Source organism: Balaenoptera ricei, chromosome 18 (assembly GCF_028023285.1).
Source record: "Balaenoptera ricei isolate mBalRic1 chromosome 18, mBalRic1.hap2, whole genome shotgun sequence".
In the NCBI taxonomy this organism is placed as follows: Eukaryota; Metazoa; Chordata; class Mammalia; order Artiodactyla; family Balaenopteridae; genus Balaenoptera; species Balaenoptera ricei.
The window spans coordinates 74,370,139-74,386,060 of NC_082656.1; the positions used below are offsets into that span (position 1 = coordinate 74,370,139).

A 15,922-nucleotide genomic window follows, 5' to 3' on the forward strand; every position below is an offset into this window, starting at 1 on the left:
GGAAAATAGGGAAAAAAATAGCTGTGAGTGCCAGAGTGCTAATTCTAGCAAGATGGACTACATTAAATTTAGCTCCTTCCACTACAAACAGCTAGATCTGTTGGATAAACACTAACATTTAAAAATGCATATCTGGGCTTATAAGAAAGAAAAATACATTCCAAAACGGCAACATGTAAGAGGAAACTAAAAACTAGAGGAAGGGAAATACATGAGTTGACTAAATGGTGGTCTCAATGGGGACTAAGTACCCAGTAGCCAAGAGCTTGGGTTTCAATGCCTACAAGAAGCAGAAGACAGGGTCCTAAGCCCATGTGAGTCTGGGAGCAGGAAATGGGACCCCTATGCATACAGACATATTATAATTAAAACGAGCTCCAGAGTGTGATATTGGTGAAGGGATCGTCAAGCAAGTCAATCAGGCACAATAGAGATTATAGGTACAGACCCAAATATAGACAGGGAATTAGTAAATGAGAAACGTAGCATTAAATTCTGTGAGTAACGACACACAATAAATAGTGCAGGGAAAACTGCCTTACCATATGATGAAAATCAGTTGTAGTAAGGTATACATGACATACAATATATTGCACATATTAAAAAGAACAGCTTGATAAATTCTGACATATGCACAGAACCACACTCAAGAAAATGAACATACTGACTAATCCCAAAGGTTTCCTAGTGCCCCTGGGTCATCTCTTTCTCCTACCCTAACCCTTATTCCCAGGCAACCAGTGATTTCCTTTATATCATCGTAGACAAGCTTGCATTTCTAGAATTTTATATAAATGGAATCACAGAATACGTACTCTTTTTCGTCTAGCTTCATTTACTCAACGTAATTATCTTGAGACTCAAGATGTTATGTATATCAATATCTCACACTTTTTTATTGCTAAATAGTAGTCATTACATGGATATACCATAATTTGTTAATCCATTTACCTGTTGATGGAAATTTGGGGTGTTACCAAAGTGGGCTATTACAAATAAAGCCTTTGTATGCATAAGCATACATAAGTCTAGGTATAAGTCTTTGTATGGACATAAGTTTTCATTTCTCTTGCTTAAGCCCCAGGAATAAATGAATGGGATATATGGTAAATGTCTGTTTAATTTTTAAGAAACTGCCCGACTGTTTTTCAAAGTAGTTATACCATTTTCCATTCCCATCTTATCTAAATAAGATATGAAAATATCCTGACGGTATTATGTTCCCACGCTCAGGAAACTTCCTAAATGTACACTTTGAATTCGCTGAATCTACTTTCCCACAGGGTTACATTTTTCAGTCTGGCTTGTCTTGAGTATTTGTCTTAAACATTTGCACAAACCAATTTTGAAGAAGCAGAGAATACAGAACATAGAGGGCACATAAATACTTTTTTAAAAATTGAGACACAGAGGTTTTTCTCATGAGAACTGCAGGAAAGTCCTTATGAATCACCTAGATAAAAGTGGGAAGCAGCAGCACAGCACAGAGAGATCAACTCAGTGCTTTGTGATGACCTAGAGGGGTGGGATAGGGAGGATGGGAGGGAGGCTCAAGAGGGAGGGGATATGGGGACATATGTACGCATATGGCTGATTCACTTTGGCGTACAACAGAAACTAACACAGTATTGTGAAGCAATTATACTCCAACAAAGATCTATTTTTTTAAAAATGCAGTTAGTAGATAAACTTACCCTGGTTTCGTGTCATTTACTACACAGTGATAGGTAAATGTCCCAAACATCTGAACTCCTAAAATTCCATAAAGAAGTAGAAAGAAAAGGAGGAAAATGGAAACACTCCATATTTGTTCTCCTGATCGCCTAGGGGGAAAAAATAGGTAAAGTAGGTAAAACTTACCCCCCAAAATCATAAACCTATCCCCTTAACTTACGTAAAAGCAGTGCTTACTTTAAAATATTTGTAATTCTGGTCCTTGGTAGTTCAAATCGGAAATAAATCCGGAATGCCCGGATCATAATTAGTGGCCGTGGGATCCGTAACATGCCCCAAGGGGACATCTGATCAACTATATCAGCGATTTCAAATACCTGCAAATTCAGAGGTGAACAAACAATTCAGACTTTCGCTTAGCAATGCTTGTAGTCAGGACTATACAGACAGCATCAGAGGTTCATCCTGGGCCCTGCATTATCTTCCACCGAAATCAACTTTCTTTGGAGTACATTTTGAAGCTATAGCTTTCTTAAGAGAAACATAAACTAATGAAAGTGTCATTAATCTTGTTCATTCCCTGTATAATCCATCAAGGCACAGTTTTTATTACAAAAATAAGTGCCAACAAAGAATACAGAATAAGTATGCTAAGCCTTCCTCACTAGTAATGGTCTTTGGTGGAACTTTTTGAGTATCTAGAACACAAAGTAACGGCGAAAGGGTTAAAAATACTATGAAAAAGATGAAAAAGAATTCCATTTACCAGTAGAGGCAAGATGATAATTAGGAAATGTTTGCCAATCATACAATAGTTATTAAATGGAAAAGAACACATTTAATATGCAGGATGAAATTAATTATTGGAGAGGTGAGCTTTATAAAAATAAAGACAGCTTATCAATAAGCACCATGATGAGTTTGCAGGATAGACTATGAATTTATTTTATTCTGATTTTTTTTTAAATGAAGAATACAGTAACTTCAGTTGAATTAAATGCAAAATCAAGCCTGAATGAATGCATGGGAATGAATTCTACTGGTTTTCAATAAAATCCGTCCTTCAGGCCTTTTTAATCTATGTTCCCCATTTCTCATAGTAAGGCGTTTTCTATTAGCAATACAGCATTTTATGTTAACCTATATTTATCCCAATGTATTTATATTATTTTAGCTATTTTTAGTGAGAATTCAGTCACCTAAAAGACTGGAATTTTAATTTTTAAATTCAAATTTTTATTCTACAAATACAGAAACCTCACTCCATGTTCTTTCGTTTATTTCAATGAATATATTTCTAACATCTGCTTAATAAGAAATAATCTCATATGGTACTAATTTTTATTTCTGATTGAGAAATAATTCAAAAATGTGACTGACAATGATTTAAATGTTAGGCTTTTTAAAACCAATAAACATTTAAAAAATAATGTTTTAGGAAATTACACAATCACATTTTATATATACTCTTTAATATATCTATTTAGATTTTCAATGTAAAATGATGCCCATTTTGGAAAATACCCCCTTGTAATTTAAAAGTGTTTAATTACCTGTAACACCAATGAAACCCAAAGGCAAAAGACCATAAATCCATCAAAAACACACCAGCGATCTTTCACATAGGAGCTATCCCCCTAAAAATAAATTTTACATGGTGTTATCAGACAAAATGAATAATTTCAAAAAACATCTGTGGAGGGAATAATCAAGTGTTAATTCAGCATAAGCTATCTACACTTTTTGTATCATAATTGAGCAGACTTTCAAAAGGAACACTTTTAGCATTTTAAATGGTATTATACATGAGGAAAGTAATTTATAAAACACTCCATAACTGCAGAACTTTGCATGTAAAATTTTAAATTCATGCAAAGGTAAAAGATCACTATTTTTTCTCTTAGCCACACAGAGTCTACCACATAAGGAACCAGAGGCCATCCTACTTAATAGGCTGCTTAGGTCCTAAAACCAACTCTTCCTATAAGAACCAAGGTTAGTCCTTCACTGACCACTGAGCACACAGTGGTCAGTGAAGGATTTTAAATCTCTGGGAACAACCATCATTAGCGGGAAATTAACCAGGAATTCATGTTGAATTGAATTAAAAGTGAAGATGAAGAAACTTGCCTTCATTTCCAAAATAAACATACATCGACTTAATCGGGATTTTAAATGTAAAAGAAAGATAAGGAAGACATACTACTTTCATTTTTTACTTGTGAGTCTACTCTGACATTAGAATGCATTATTTTATAAAATTTTTTTAAATGTTAATTTTTTAAAAATGTAAATATACAGTACATTATGTTGATAAGTGTTACACAGAAAAATTATATATTTTCAAATTGACTTTTATTAAACAAATGTGTTCTTTACTTGTATGTTGAGTAAAAAGTAAGAGAAAAATACCACTTGATCTTTATTTGAAGAACTAGGCATAATTGTGATTGCTTAAAAATGTAAAAAATTCCAAAAATGAAAACTGAAATTTTATGGGGCTCAGCAGAGAACTATTTTAAAATAGTAACAATTAAAAGTTAATATTAGGCAAGAAAGAGAATAATTACAGATAATTGGGTACACAGGCACCCAAATAGAATGAGCTTATATAATATTTTTTCCCAAACAGTATTACTATTTTATTCCTATTTTGCATTAAAAAATGTTGCATGTAGTATTACTACAATTAACCTCTATTGTTGCTCATAATTTGCTTTAGTAACAAATTATGTTCAATTAGATACAGGGTAAGAGCTTCTCATTATATTGAGGTTTATTTAAAATATAAAAAGTGAGGATAAATAGTGGTATTTCCCTGGGAGGGGAACAGAGTGGCAAGAGCCAAAGGCAGAAGATAGACATAATTTTCACAGAATATCCATACATGTGTCTTTTGACTAATGGTCATGTGTTATATTTTTTTAAATAGATTTTCAATATTAAATTTTTTAAAAGTTGAAAATTTTAGCTTTAACAAAAATCACTTTGTCAGTTGGTGCAAATAAAGTCAAATTTGAAAAATTTGGGCCTCACAAATTCACAATGTAAAGTTATCAGTAACAGAGTTGGCTGAATTTTTTTTTTTTATTTACTACATAAATTTGTCTGCTAAAGAAATTGATGTTGCAAAGCTGACCTGGAGTATAGTTTGAACTACATAAAAGGATTATTTTAAATCATTTAGGGTCCCAAATAAAACAAAAGCATAAAAACACATTTGAATTTCAAATGACCTCATATTATGAAAACTGGCTTAGCAAAATCTACTACTGTATAATGTAGAAAACTATTTCTGAATTACAAAGTCATTTGAGTTGCATTACTTGGAATGTTTTCTGCTTTAGACGTTCCAGAAATTCACAGTGGCATCTGGCTGTCCCCAGAAAGAACCACCACATACTAGATGGCACGTAATGGTCAACTAAAACTGGCTTCTTTTTACTCGTCTGGTATAATACGTGAAATAATCCGCTGAGCAGAAGTTTTACACATTATGTTTTGGTTCCTGTTTCCAGGGGTCGTCCATTATTTATAAAAACCTTTAACAAGCTGTGTTATTGTGACCTGGGATACAAAGGCCAATAACACTCAGATTTTTCCCATCTTTTCTTTTAACCTTTTGCCCTTTAGCATCCATTGTTCTTCATGCTGTTCCATCTTCCTGAAAAATTCTCCGCAGTCTGTGCCAACTTTTCCCTCCAGACTTTGGTCTGATCACAGCCTACTCTGATCAGCACTTTTGCTCACACATCATGCTACCACCAGCAACTCAGCTCATGTAAATAAATAAGGTTCATACTGTGTAACCTACGGAAGAGTCCTTTGTAATCCCCATCCAGTCGTTTAATGAGTTTATATTTTAGCCCCTGCAGTTTGGGTCTCCTACTTAAATCTTCTCTAAACGTATTCTCTGGTGTTGCATTTAAGAAAAGGTCTATTCCCCACTGTAAATGTTTGAGTTTGTTCTGAAGATTAGTAGCATCTTGAAACTTACTAGACTATTTCGGATGGCACTCCCATCACCTAGCACCATGTACGACATACAGCAGATATTAAATGATCGATGAGATAAGCACAGGAACCATGTCTTAGAGCCTCTGTAGATTACAATGCAGACAGTAAGAAGTCAGTGCATATGCTTCATGAATGCATCCATGCATCTATCCATTCACTGAAGCTACTAAAATTGTTCCTTTAAAGAAATGATTCTTTGTGGCAAAAAGAGAAAGATGGAGTACCTTTCAAGGCAATACCTTAGAGTTAAGACTCTTTTCCTTCATAATCATGAAAGATCACAGTTGAAATGATGAGATAACATTTGGATATTTCTTGGATTAGTGTAGTTTGAACCAGCAAAGACTATGTGCCATGCAAATAGGTCAAGGTTTATATAATTTTTGCATTTTAATGAAATTTCAGATATGATTGAATTATAAATATGAATTGAAATTGATATCATATCAATCATTATTGATAATCACCAAGGCTCCATAAGTGTAAAATACCTTTTAATAAACAGAATAGGGACTTTGAAACCTGGCACTTTGAAATATAATTGAAGCCAAGTGGGACCCTGCCCTGTCCCCCACCTCTTGTTGGTAGAAAAGCTCTAGCCTCCTAGGCCTTCCCAGAGTTCCAAAGAGCAAGTTTAATCAGAGAAGTGAGAAAATACAGAAACAAAGGCAAACAAGACAAAATAATAATTTAGCCATAAAACATAGTCAAAGACTTTTAATTCCTCTTCAAGGCCTATAGATACTATTCTGAGCCCATATCCTTGAGGTGTTTTGCCGATACTAAAACCTCCATCAGGTGGAAGAAGTTAACTGCATGCTGACCACCAGCACCTAGACCCCAGACTGGTTGGAACCAGAAGGCAGTCACCTCACCACCAGCTCCATGAGCTGATCATGCACTCCTTGACCCTCACCCTCACCTTGCCTTTAAAGCTCCTTCCCTGAAAGCCTTCAGGGAATTTGGGTCCTTGAGTGTTAGTCACCCATTCCCCTTGCTTGGTCTTGCAATAAACACTGCACTTTCCTTCAGCACAACACAGTGTCAGTAGATTGGCTTTACTGCATGAGGGTGAGGGGACCCAAGTTTGGTTCCGTAACATAATCTCATATTGCATTTTGTGTCTGACATATTCATCAAGTTGCCTCTTTTTCAATTTGTATTTTCAAAGACTCTTCACCATAACTGGTTAAACGGTGCTATGATTCAATTTGTCAGTACGTCCAGATCCTTTTAAAATCCTACCGAATTAATGTTCAAGTTACAATATTTGTAAATAATAAATTGTCCCTTTCCCCTGCTTCCAAAATGTAACCAGAACCTAACACACACGAAGGCCCAGTGGTATCTGAGAAATTTTAATGCCTCCAATATGAAAGAAAGGTTTTAACTTGTTTGTTGCATCAATAAGAAAGGGAGAGCAGAGAGTACTTGAGTTATGGGCAGAAATCAGGAGGCTGGTGCCTGAGGAGATGAGTTATTCAAGAGCTGTCCGTCAATTTCTATAAGGATAAACACTTGGAGGCTGCCAATCAATTATACAGTATAAGAGAGGACCTTAAATTGCCATGCAAGGATTTAACAAGCAGAGAAACCAAACACATTTACCTGAAGACATTTATAGGGATATAGTTTGCAGTTACAGAACAATATGCACGGGTGTAGTTTCATAAGCACATGATTTATTGTTCCGAGTTCCCAGGGCCCATCTGTCACTGTGTCTTAGCATTATTATTTATTACTTCAGCAGTGCTCAGAGGATGCATGCTACTTTTAGCCAGGTCTATTGCCAGATGCAAAACAGACAACTGAGAATTGTCTGAAGAATTCACAGTCTGCGCTACCTGCAACGCTTTGCACCAACACAAACATGTGTCACCCGAATGCTTTATTTTTGCCTGCAGGGATCTGGTGAGCTAGAACGCTTCCTGGGACAAGAATTAGTGGGGGAGGCAATTAGAAACAAATTATTGGGCAGCGGGAATTAATTGGCAGATGTAGTCAGCTTTGGGGAACGTCATAAAAGATGTGAAATCCTTTAAATACATAAACTCCTCTAATGAAAATTCTGAAGGACATTTTCTGCCGGAAGGACTCTGTGCTTCAATTCCTCTCTCTGCTGTCGCGCGTGGGGCGAGTGACCTCCACAGTGAGCTTCTCAAATACAAATCAGAGGGTGTCACGCTCAGATTCGTACGCCCCACGCATCTTTTTTTTTTTTTTTTTTTTTTTTTTATTTATTTATGGCTGTGTTGGGTCTTCGTTTCTGTGCGAGGGCTTTCTCTAGCTGCGGCGGGCGGGGGCCACTCTTCATCGCGGTGCGCGGGCCTCTCACTATCGCGGCCTCTCTTGTTGCGGAGCACAGGCTCCAGACGCGCAGGCTCAGTAGTTGTGGCTCACAGGCCCAGCCGCTCCGCGGCATGTGGGATCTTCCCAGACCAGGGCTCGAACCCGTGTCCCCTGCACCGGCAGGCAGACTCTCAACCGCTGCGCCGCCAGGGAAGCCCCGCCCCACGCATCGTAACTGACCACAGGAGGAAGCCTGAGCTCCTCGCAGGGCTGCAAGACCCTCCACGGTGCAGCCGGGCTGCGTTCACAGGGTCCTTTCCAGCTGCTCCCTGAGCTTCCCATCTGCTACTTCTGACTACGCAGAGTGCCCCAAGGCTCCAGGGTGTTCCCAGCCCGTGTGTCTCAAAGCACTGCTTTTCTCTCTCTGTGAAACCCTTTACTTCCCTCCGCCAATACCCCCGCCATAGACTACACCTCCTCACACTTCAAGACATCACTTCACCTTGCTCTTTCTTCAAGACTTCTCTGACATCTTCAAGCAGATTTTTTTCACTATTTTTTGTGCCCCCTTCCCCTGTACCTGCTTCAGACCATTATTACAGCATTTTCACAAAATACTGAAGGTCTATCTCTCACTATCTGAATTCTCACTATACAAATCTTTGCTATTTACATTTGCTAAAATACTTGCCCCCAAATCACTGTGTAACTAGAAGAACCACTGTAGCGAATGTGTACACGTGCCAGTGGAAACACTGAAGTTGTCCGTGAATCCTGCAAGGAGGTATGATGTGTGTGCAGGGCCGCTGCTCTTGGGGGCTAAATCTTATGCTGGCAACGTTTATCTAAATACTTAACAACCGATAAGCGTTAAGTGTATCACTACCTCCTCTTCCCTCTCTTCCCATTAGCCTTTCCGGGGACGTGGACTTGAGTCTACCAACCCAAATAAAGTATATGTGTGCATCGTGTTCTATTTTAAGCATCAGGTTACACTTTTCTTAATAAGTTTTCAGATTGTTTGGTAAAGAGCTGTACAGATATTTTAGCTGGAAATCAGTGCATAATAAACATATACTGTTAGTAAATTAAACAAACTAAATAGTGGATAATTTCATAAGAAAATTTACTTCATCAGACAGACCCCCAAGAGACCAAGCAAGTCTAAACAGACCAATTTCCCTAGGAGAAACAGAAAGAAGAGGGAGTCCTATCAAAAAAGCACTAGAATCAGATGGTTTCACAGGGGATTTCTAACAAACTTTCCAAGTTAAAATAATTTCAAGATTACTCAGATTATTTTAGAGCATATAAGTGCACACACACACATACACAGAGAAAATCTAACATCAAAACCTGACAAAGATTAGACAAAATTTAAACAAGGAAAATAATAACAAATATAATGAAATAACCGATTAAAACAGAACAAAACTGTGTCATGACCCAGCTGAGTTTTTTCTGGGAATGTAAGGATAGTTCAATTATTAGGAAATCCACGCTATTACAAGAGCTAAGGAGAAAAATCATCATTCAACAGAATTTAAAAGCTATTCAAGGTACAACTCTCGAAAGTTGGAATTGATGTTTATTCCCTTAACTTGATAAAATATTCATACTTCAAACGCAAATCCTTCAGATTACGTAATTAGGAAACATCAGAGGTGTTCTAAATAAAGCCAGGAACTAAGCAGAGATGCGCACTGTCTCTAAAACTATTTAAAATTTTGTAGGTATTATTAGCTGGCCCAATTAAATAAGTGGCAGCAATTAGAGGCATAAGAATTGGAAAGAAAAAGGCAAACCTGTCTTTATTTGTATACGATATGGTGATATGGAAATAACAAAAGAATGAATGGAAAAACTACTATAAACAATACACGAATTTAGTTAATTTAGTAAAGTGGCAGGATATAATATTAACACACAGAAATCAACAGCCTTCATTTAAAAGAACAACAGTAAGTAAGAATACATAATAAAAGATAAGACCCCACGCCAAGAGCAAAAAAAAAAAAAAAATCAGAGCATAAATATAACAAAAAACATGCAAAATCTACATGAGGAAAACTATAAAACAGTCCTTTAAGGTGTGGGAGCAGACTTGATAGAATGGAAAGATTGCCCATGATCTGGGACGGGAAGAAGTGTGTGTGGTACCAGTAACCACAGGCAGAGCCAAAGACAATGACAAATGGGGAAAAATAACTGCAACTTACATCATAAAGGGCTAATATTCCTAACACACAGAAAGTGCCCAAAATTTGAGTGAAAAATAATGACAACTTGAAAATGGCTTTTATATACATAGAATCAGGTTCAACCTCACTCATCAAACGGAGATGCAAATTAAAACCACACTGAGAGGGCTTCCCTGGTGGCGCAGTGGTTGAGAGTCTGCCTGCTAATGCAGGGGACACGGGTTCGAGCCCTGGTCTGGGAGGATCCCACATGCCGCGGAGCGGCTGGACCCGTGAGCCACAACTGCTGAGCCTGCGCGTCTGGAGCCTGTGCCCCGCAACGGGAGGGGCCGCGATAGTGAAAAGGCCCGCGCACCGCAATGAAGAGCGGTCCCCGCACCGCGATGAGGAGTGGCCCCCGCTTGCCGCAGCTGGAGAAAGCCCTCGCACGAACCGAAGACCCAAACACAGCCAAAAATAAATAAATAAATAAATAAATAATAAAGTAGCTAAAAAAAAAAAAAAAAAAAAAACCACACTGAGTTACCATTTGCCACCTAACAGATTGGCAAATATCCAAAAGTTTGACAACCTGTTTTGTGGTGACCACGTGGTGAAAGAGACACCTGTGTGCATCACTGGTCAACAGTCAAAAAGGTTCAGGGAATATGGAGTAAACAGAAACTATTAAATAGAGCCACCAGGAAGCAATTAACCAAACCTAGACTGTAGCACATTCTGCAAAAGACTCACTTTCCCAATGGATCAACGACATGGAAAATTTTTTTGCGGGGCATGTGAAGCTGAGACCTAAAGGATTTAAAGAGACTTAAATGAGATTTTAAAATATAACAAATACACTTTGTGCAGCTTCTTTGAGTCCTGATTCAAAGAAGCTAACTGTAAAAGAAAATATTTTAGACACCTGGGGAATTATGAATATGGATGGGGTATTAGCCTACATTAAGGAATTATTGATAATTGTGCTAGATGCAATATGTAAAAAAAAAGATTTTGTCAGTCAGCAATGAATAAGAAGTTGTTTCTGAAATAATCTGATTTCTCAGATTTGCTTTAAAATGAAATAGAACTGGGCAAATACCGATAACTGTTGATGCTGAGTTACAGGGATTCATTACAACTATAATCTCTACTTTCATGTAAATTTTTAAAGTTCCATAATAAAAAGTTTTTAAAAAGTTAAAAGTGAAAAAAGTAGTGCATTGACTGTGAACCCCCTCTTTTAAAGATAGCACACAATGAATTATTGTAAAGAGAAGCAAAAAAATTGACCCAATAACTATATCTTAAGCATCATCTTGTTAAAGTCTTGAAACCCTTCTACAAAATAAGGCCCTTCTTCATCAAAATTAACTCACTTGAGATGCTGATACAGCCAGTAAAAGAAAAGGCTAGGATTTGAGTCAAATCTGTCATTTGTCAGACCCTAACACCCATTCTGCTGTTTCATTATACCACTGTCTCTCTAAACATTACAATTTGAAATACTTTAGAGACAGCATCATCTACGTATTTTTAATGAAGGTTAAAATATAAATAAATAAAAACCCTCTGTGAAGGTTAGGGTTACAGAAGGAAGAGATATCCTGGGACAGAAATTTTCTTCCTTTTCTTTTTCTTTCTTCTCCTTTTCCTTTTATTTATTTATTTATTGTCTCCCAAAGGTGCCAATTTCACGTTACCCATTCCTTGTGTCACAGTCCTGGAATTCCTTTCCATTTCAAGCCCTTTCTTTTTACCTCTTAATATCTTCAGAATGCCTCAGGCGAATGAGATCCTGCTGATTACCACAGCACTGCAAATTTATCACATGACGTTTATTCTGCGTTCCATGAATCAACAGGTGCCTCCTCGGGCTAGGTGGCGTGCTCACCCCGTAGGTGGCATGAAAGACCCTCCTCTGGCCTTCACGAAGTCAGCAGTGGGGCCATCTGGCTCCTTCTCAGATATTCCAAGACTTTGTGCCTCACACAATTGACTTCACTTTTGAATTATTCTCAATGTATTATATTTTCACCAACATCTGGAGTTATACCCTTTTTAAAAGGACTTCAATATCGAAAAAATAAACAGACGTTTTGTCTGACTGAAATTAATGGGAAAGCATTAAACTGATTTAGATTTTCAATGCACTTTGGCTTTTAGCTTAAATAACATGGAAACACTCACCTTGACAATCCCTCGGATGTGCATTTTGGCTATCATCTCCGCCGTGTAGAGAAACATCAACAGAATGTCCAGGGTGAAGGTCACGTACTGCAGAGGAGGGTAGTGTTCGAAGGTCATGGGCGTGTTCATGCAGACAGAAATGACGCTGATGATGGCACAGATGCGCAGCAGAGAATGAACCCACTGCAGAGATGGTCCAGAGTTACTACCTTGACGCCACGAAATATCCTAAACTTGTGTTATGAACCATGCTATTTGGAAAACGTAATAGCGAGATGGAAATATTTCACCAGTAGGGAGAAAAGGAAGAAGGAAACTAACACGTTAAACACTTGTAACGTGCTAAATATTTTCACATATTTTACATCGTTTAATTCTCAAAGCAGCCTAATTTCCACATGAAAACACTAAGGAAGGTTAAGGGGCTTGTCTGTGGTCCTGCATTAATAAAAGCCAAAGCTTCGATGTGAACCAGGTCAGGCTACCCCAATGGCTCTGATACTTACCAGGGCATAAGGCCATAATATAGGGAGATTCTGATTCCATCAAAATATATATCGATAGAAAAGTGACGTGCTATTACTTTCATACTTTTTTAGGTACTATGAGCACCTAGAAACGGGGACCATATTTATTGTAACTTCCCTGGAATCTAGCACAGTGGCCTATCCTAGTAGACCTCAAATGCTTCTTAAAATAAATTGATACATATTCCATAAGAAGGGTTTTCTTTCTATTGTATCTTATATGTAACACCCTTGTATAAAAATATGTTTTAAAATCTGCTCTCATCCTATATTTTCAAAGCTTAATAATAAATGGACTTTCCTCTTTACTTTGGAGAACATGTTTTATACAAATTTAGCCCAGATATCTCTCCTAAAATGCCAAAAAATAAGTCTGTGTGCAATTCTGGCAGTGCATGTGCTGTTTGAAGACTTTCCTTAACCCCAACCTAAAGAAGTAGGAATTAAAAAGATAAATGTGTGTGTATACATGTGTAGGACATAAAATTACTCACGTATAACATCTTATTATGAAAACTAATACCTAGGAGAAAAAATATTAACGCATCTGCATGCTAAACCTACACAATTAATATCACTAGTTAATCTAATCAGTTAGTACACAATTCCTAAACGTAATTTCAATGTGTTATTTATTGATTGTCCTGTATATATATATGCAGTCACATTAATCCTTTAATATACTCCCCCTGAAAGAAGATGTTTTAGTTTCATAGTAGATGGTTCTGCAGCTACACAAGCTAGCAAGCACCCACAATGAGAAACAGAAAAATTGTCAGAACTTTGAGGAGACTCAGACCCCTGTAGGCTGGTGAGTGGGTTATAATACTAATCTGACAGTTGTAAGATTTGCATGAAGACATAATGCTGCTAATTCCATACCATACAAGTCACTGATGATTAACTTTAAAAGCTGATGTACTTTTCATGGCAATTAGGAAGCGCTTCAATAAACATCAGTGTGTAAATTTAGCCCCATCTGGGCCTCCAACACAAAGGATCTAATTACAAAAGAGTTTCAAAAGATGGGTTCTCCCACAACAAAACTGTCGTGAATTTAAAGAATGAATTCTCATTAAGCATTAATCATTCTAGTTAGTGTTTACACGCCTACATCTATAAAACTACCTTCTTCAGAAGTTCTCAGAAAGCTCTGTATGTGGTGGATACTAAGAAAAAGTTAGCGACTGCTTTATTGTCTATTCCGTTCAAACTCTCTAAACATGAATGGAAGACCCACTATGTGTCAGAACTTATGCTGGGCTCTGAGGACACACAAATGGAAACAACACAGTTTTGACTCATCATTACTTTCAGTCTGATACGCATAACATAGATATTTATATACAATATCATTTCTACTTACATATAAAGTAGGATAAGTGGAAAAAGAAGAGGTTCATTCCATCTGTGGTGGGGAAGGGTCAAAGGAGGAAACTCAGAGTGGATGGGGGCAGGGGTCACATCTGAGCCAGGCTTCATGGGTGAGGGGGATGTGACTCATCTGAGCTGCTGGGAAAGGGTCTCCGGGCAAAGGAAACAACGTGAACTGGCCGAACATCTCGGAGGAGCAGGAAGCCACCGACAAGTGAACAGAGTGCAGATGCAGGAAAGGGCAGTTGCTGAGCAAGTTAGAACCACCATATAAAGAGCTTTGCATGTGATACTAACGCATTTTGATTTGCACAGGGATGCAGGTAACAGGGATGTTTCAATGATCGTAAAGCAGAAGGGCGACGTAAACAGACACGGAAATGTGGAAAGAAATGTGAGCAGGCGAGAAGCAGTCTTGAGGACAAATTAGACGGGAAAGGACAGGGGAACCAAGGCCGATCATCTTTATCATGGTCAAGGTCAAGGGAAAGGCAAGCACTGCGAGAGTAGCGGTTCATTTCCTGACTTCAGCCCCTGCTGCTGGTTTGATAAAGGAGTCTATACCGCTCAGGATCCTAGAGCTGAGCTTCCCAGCCCTGTGACTCTGCCTTCCGCCCCAGCTCTGGCTGCTACACTGTCTCGTGTACAATGACACTTGGTGTAGCCAGGCATCCCCTCAAGTTCCCATCAGCTTAATTAGGCAGAGAAGGTGACCAAGTCCTTCAGAGACACTATCCACTACCTCATTAACCTTTCCGTGCTCAACTCAGAAGGAGACCTTTAATTCCAAACTTCAGACTCCAGCATCATGAGAAGGTTAAGTAGAGGAAGTCTGGTCGAACAGGTTCCCCATCTCGGTCTCCAGCTTTGGGTCAACCTGAGAAGTGGTATTAACTCCACATTTCGTGACTCTGAGGGGAGGAGGGGGACCCAGACCACCTCCCCTGCCTTCCTCTGTGAATAACTCACAGCGGCACCTCATTATTTCATCGGGATTGTTCTCAACCTGCAGACTCCGAGACTCATCCACGTTCTATGCAGTTCAGACATTTCAAAGCCAAAGCTACATGAGTTTTGAATTAAATGAATCCAATTTCCTTTATATCAGCGTGGGCCTCTCCACACTTCCAAAAAGAAACTTACTGGCTTGTTAATCCAGAGTATGTCTGCGTTGTCCGACAGAGATTCATCAGGACCAAAGTCAGTGACCGGCTGGGCCTCCACCCTGGAGCTCTGCTTCCTTTTGAGCATGCTGAAGTTAGCTCTGGGGAGCAAGTTCAAAACCACAGTCTGGAAGCGGAAATGGAGAGGGTGTTAGTGGCCTAAATCATCCTTACCCTAATCACAAAAACAGTCTCCCACGCATGCCTAGGCATTTGTTAATTACACTCATGTTCTATTATACTGTATATAATCAGTACATGCAGCTAGGAATTTTTAAAGGATGAGATAAAAGTTAATAAAAAAAACTTGAATTTTTTTTCTCTCAACCCAACAGATCGTCTTGTGCACATCATAAAACATTCTGTGTGCTACTTTAGAGACCACTGGGGTCTGGATTAACTGGGGTAAAATAGCTTTGCCTCTTAGGGTTCACATATGAATAGGAAATTTTTTGAGGTTTATGTTCATATACCTAGAGCTGTCTCCACTTAAAGGTGGTCAGTGCCA

The 15,922-nt window shown here is 38.3% G+C and overlaps 1 protein-coding gene across 1 annotated transcript in view; it reads right to left on the reverse strand.

Annotated features, from left to right (window-relative positions):
- NALCN (sodium leak channel, non-selective) overlaps window positions 1–15,502 on the reverse strand; it is a 264,944-nt gene extending 249,442 nt beyond the window's left edge. Inside the window, 5 exon segments of the mRNA XM_059902583.1 lie at window positions 1,695–1,823; window positions 1,912–2,051; window positions 3,228–3,311; window positions 12,351–12,533; window positions 15,395–15,502. Of these exon segments, the coding sequence (XP_059758566.1) occupies window positions 1,695–1,823; window positions 1,912–2,051; window positions 3,228–3,311; window positions 12,351–12,533; window positions 15,395–15,502 (644 nt within the window).
- Window positions 15,503–15,922: the final 420 nt, after the last annotated feature.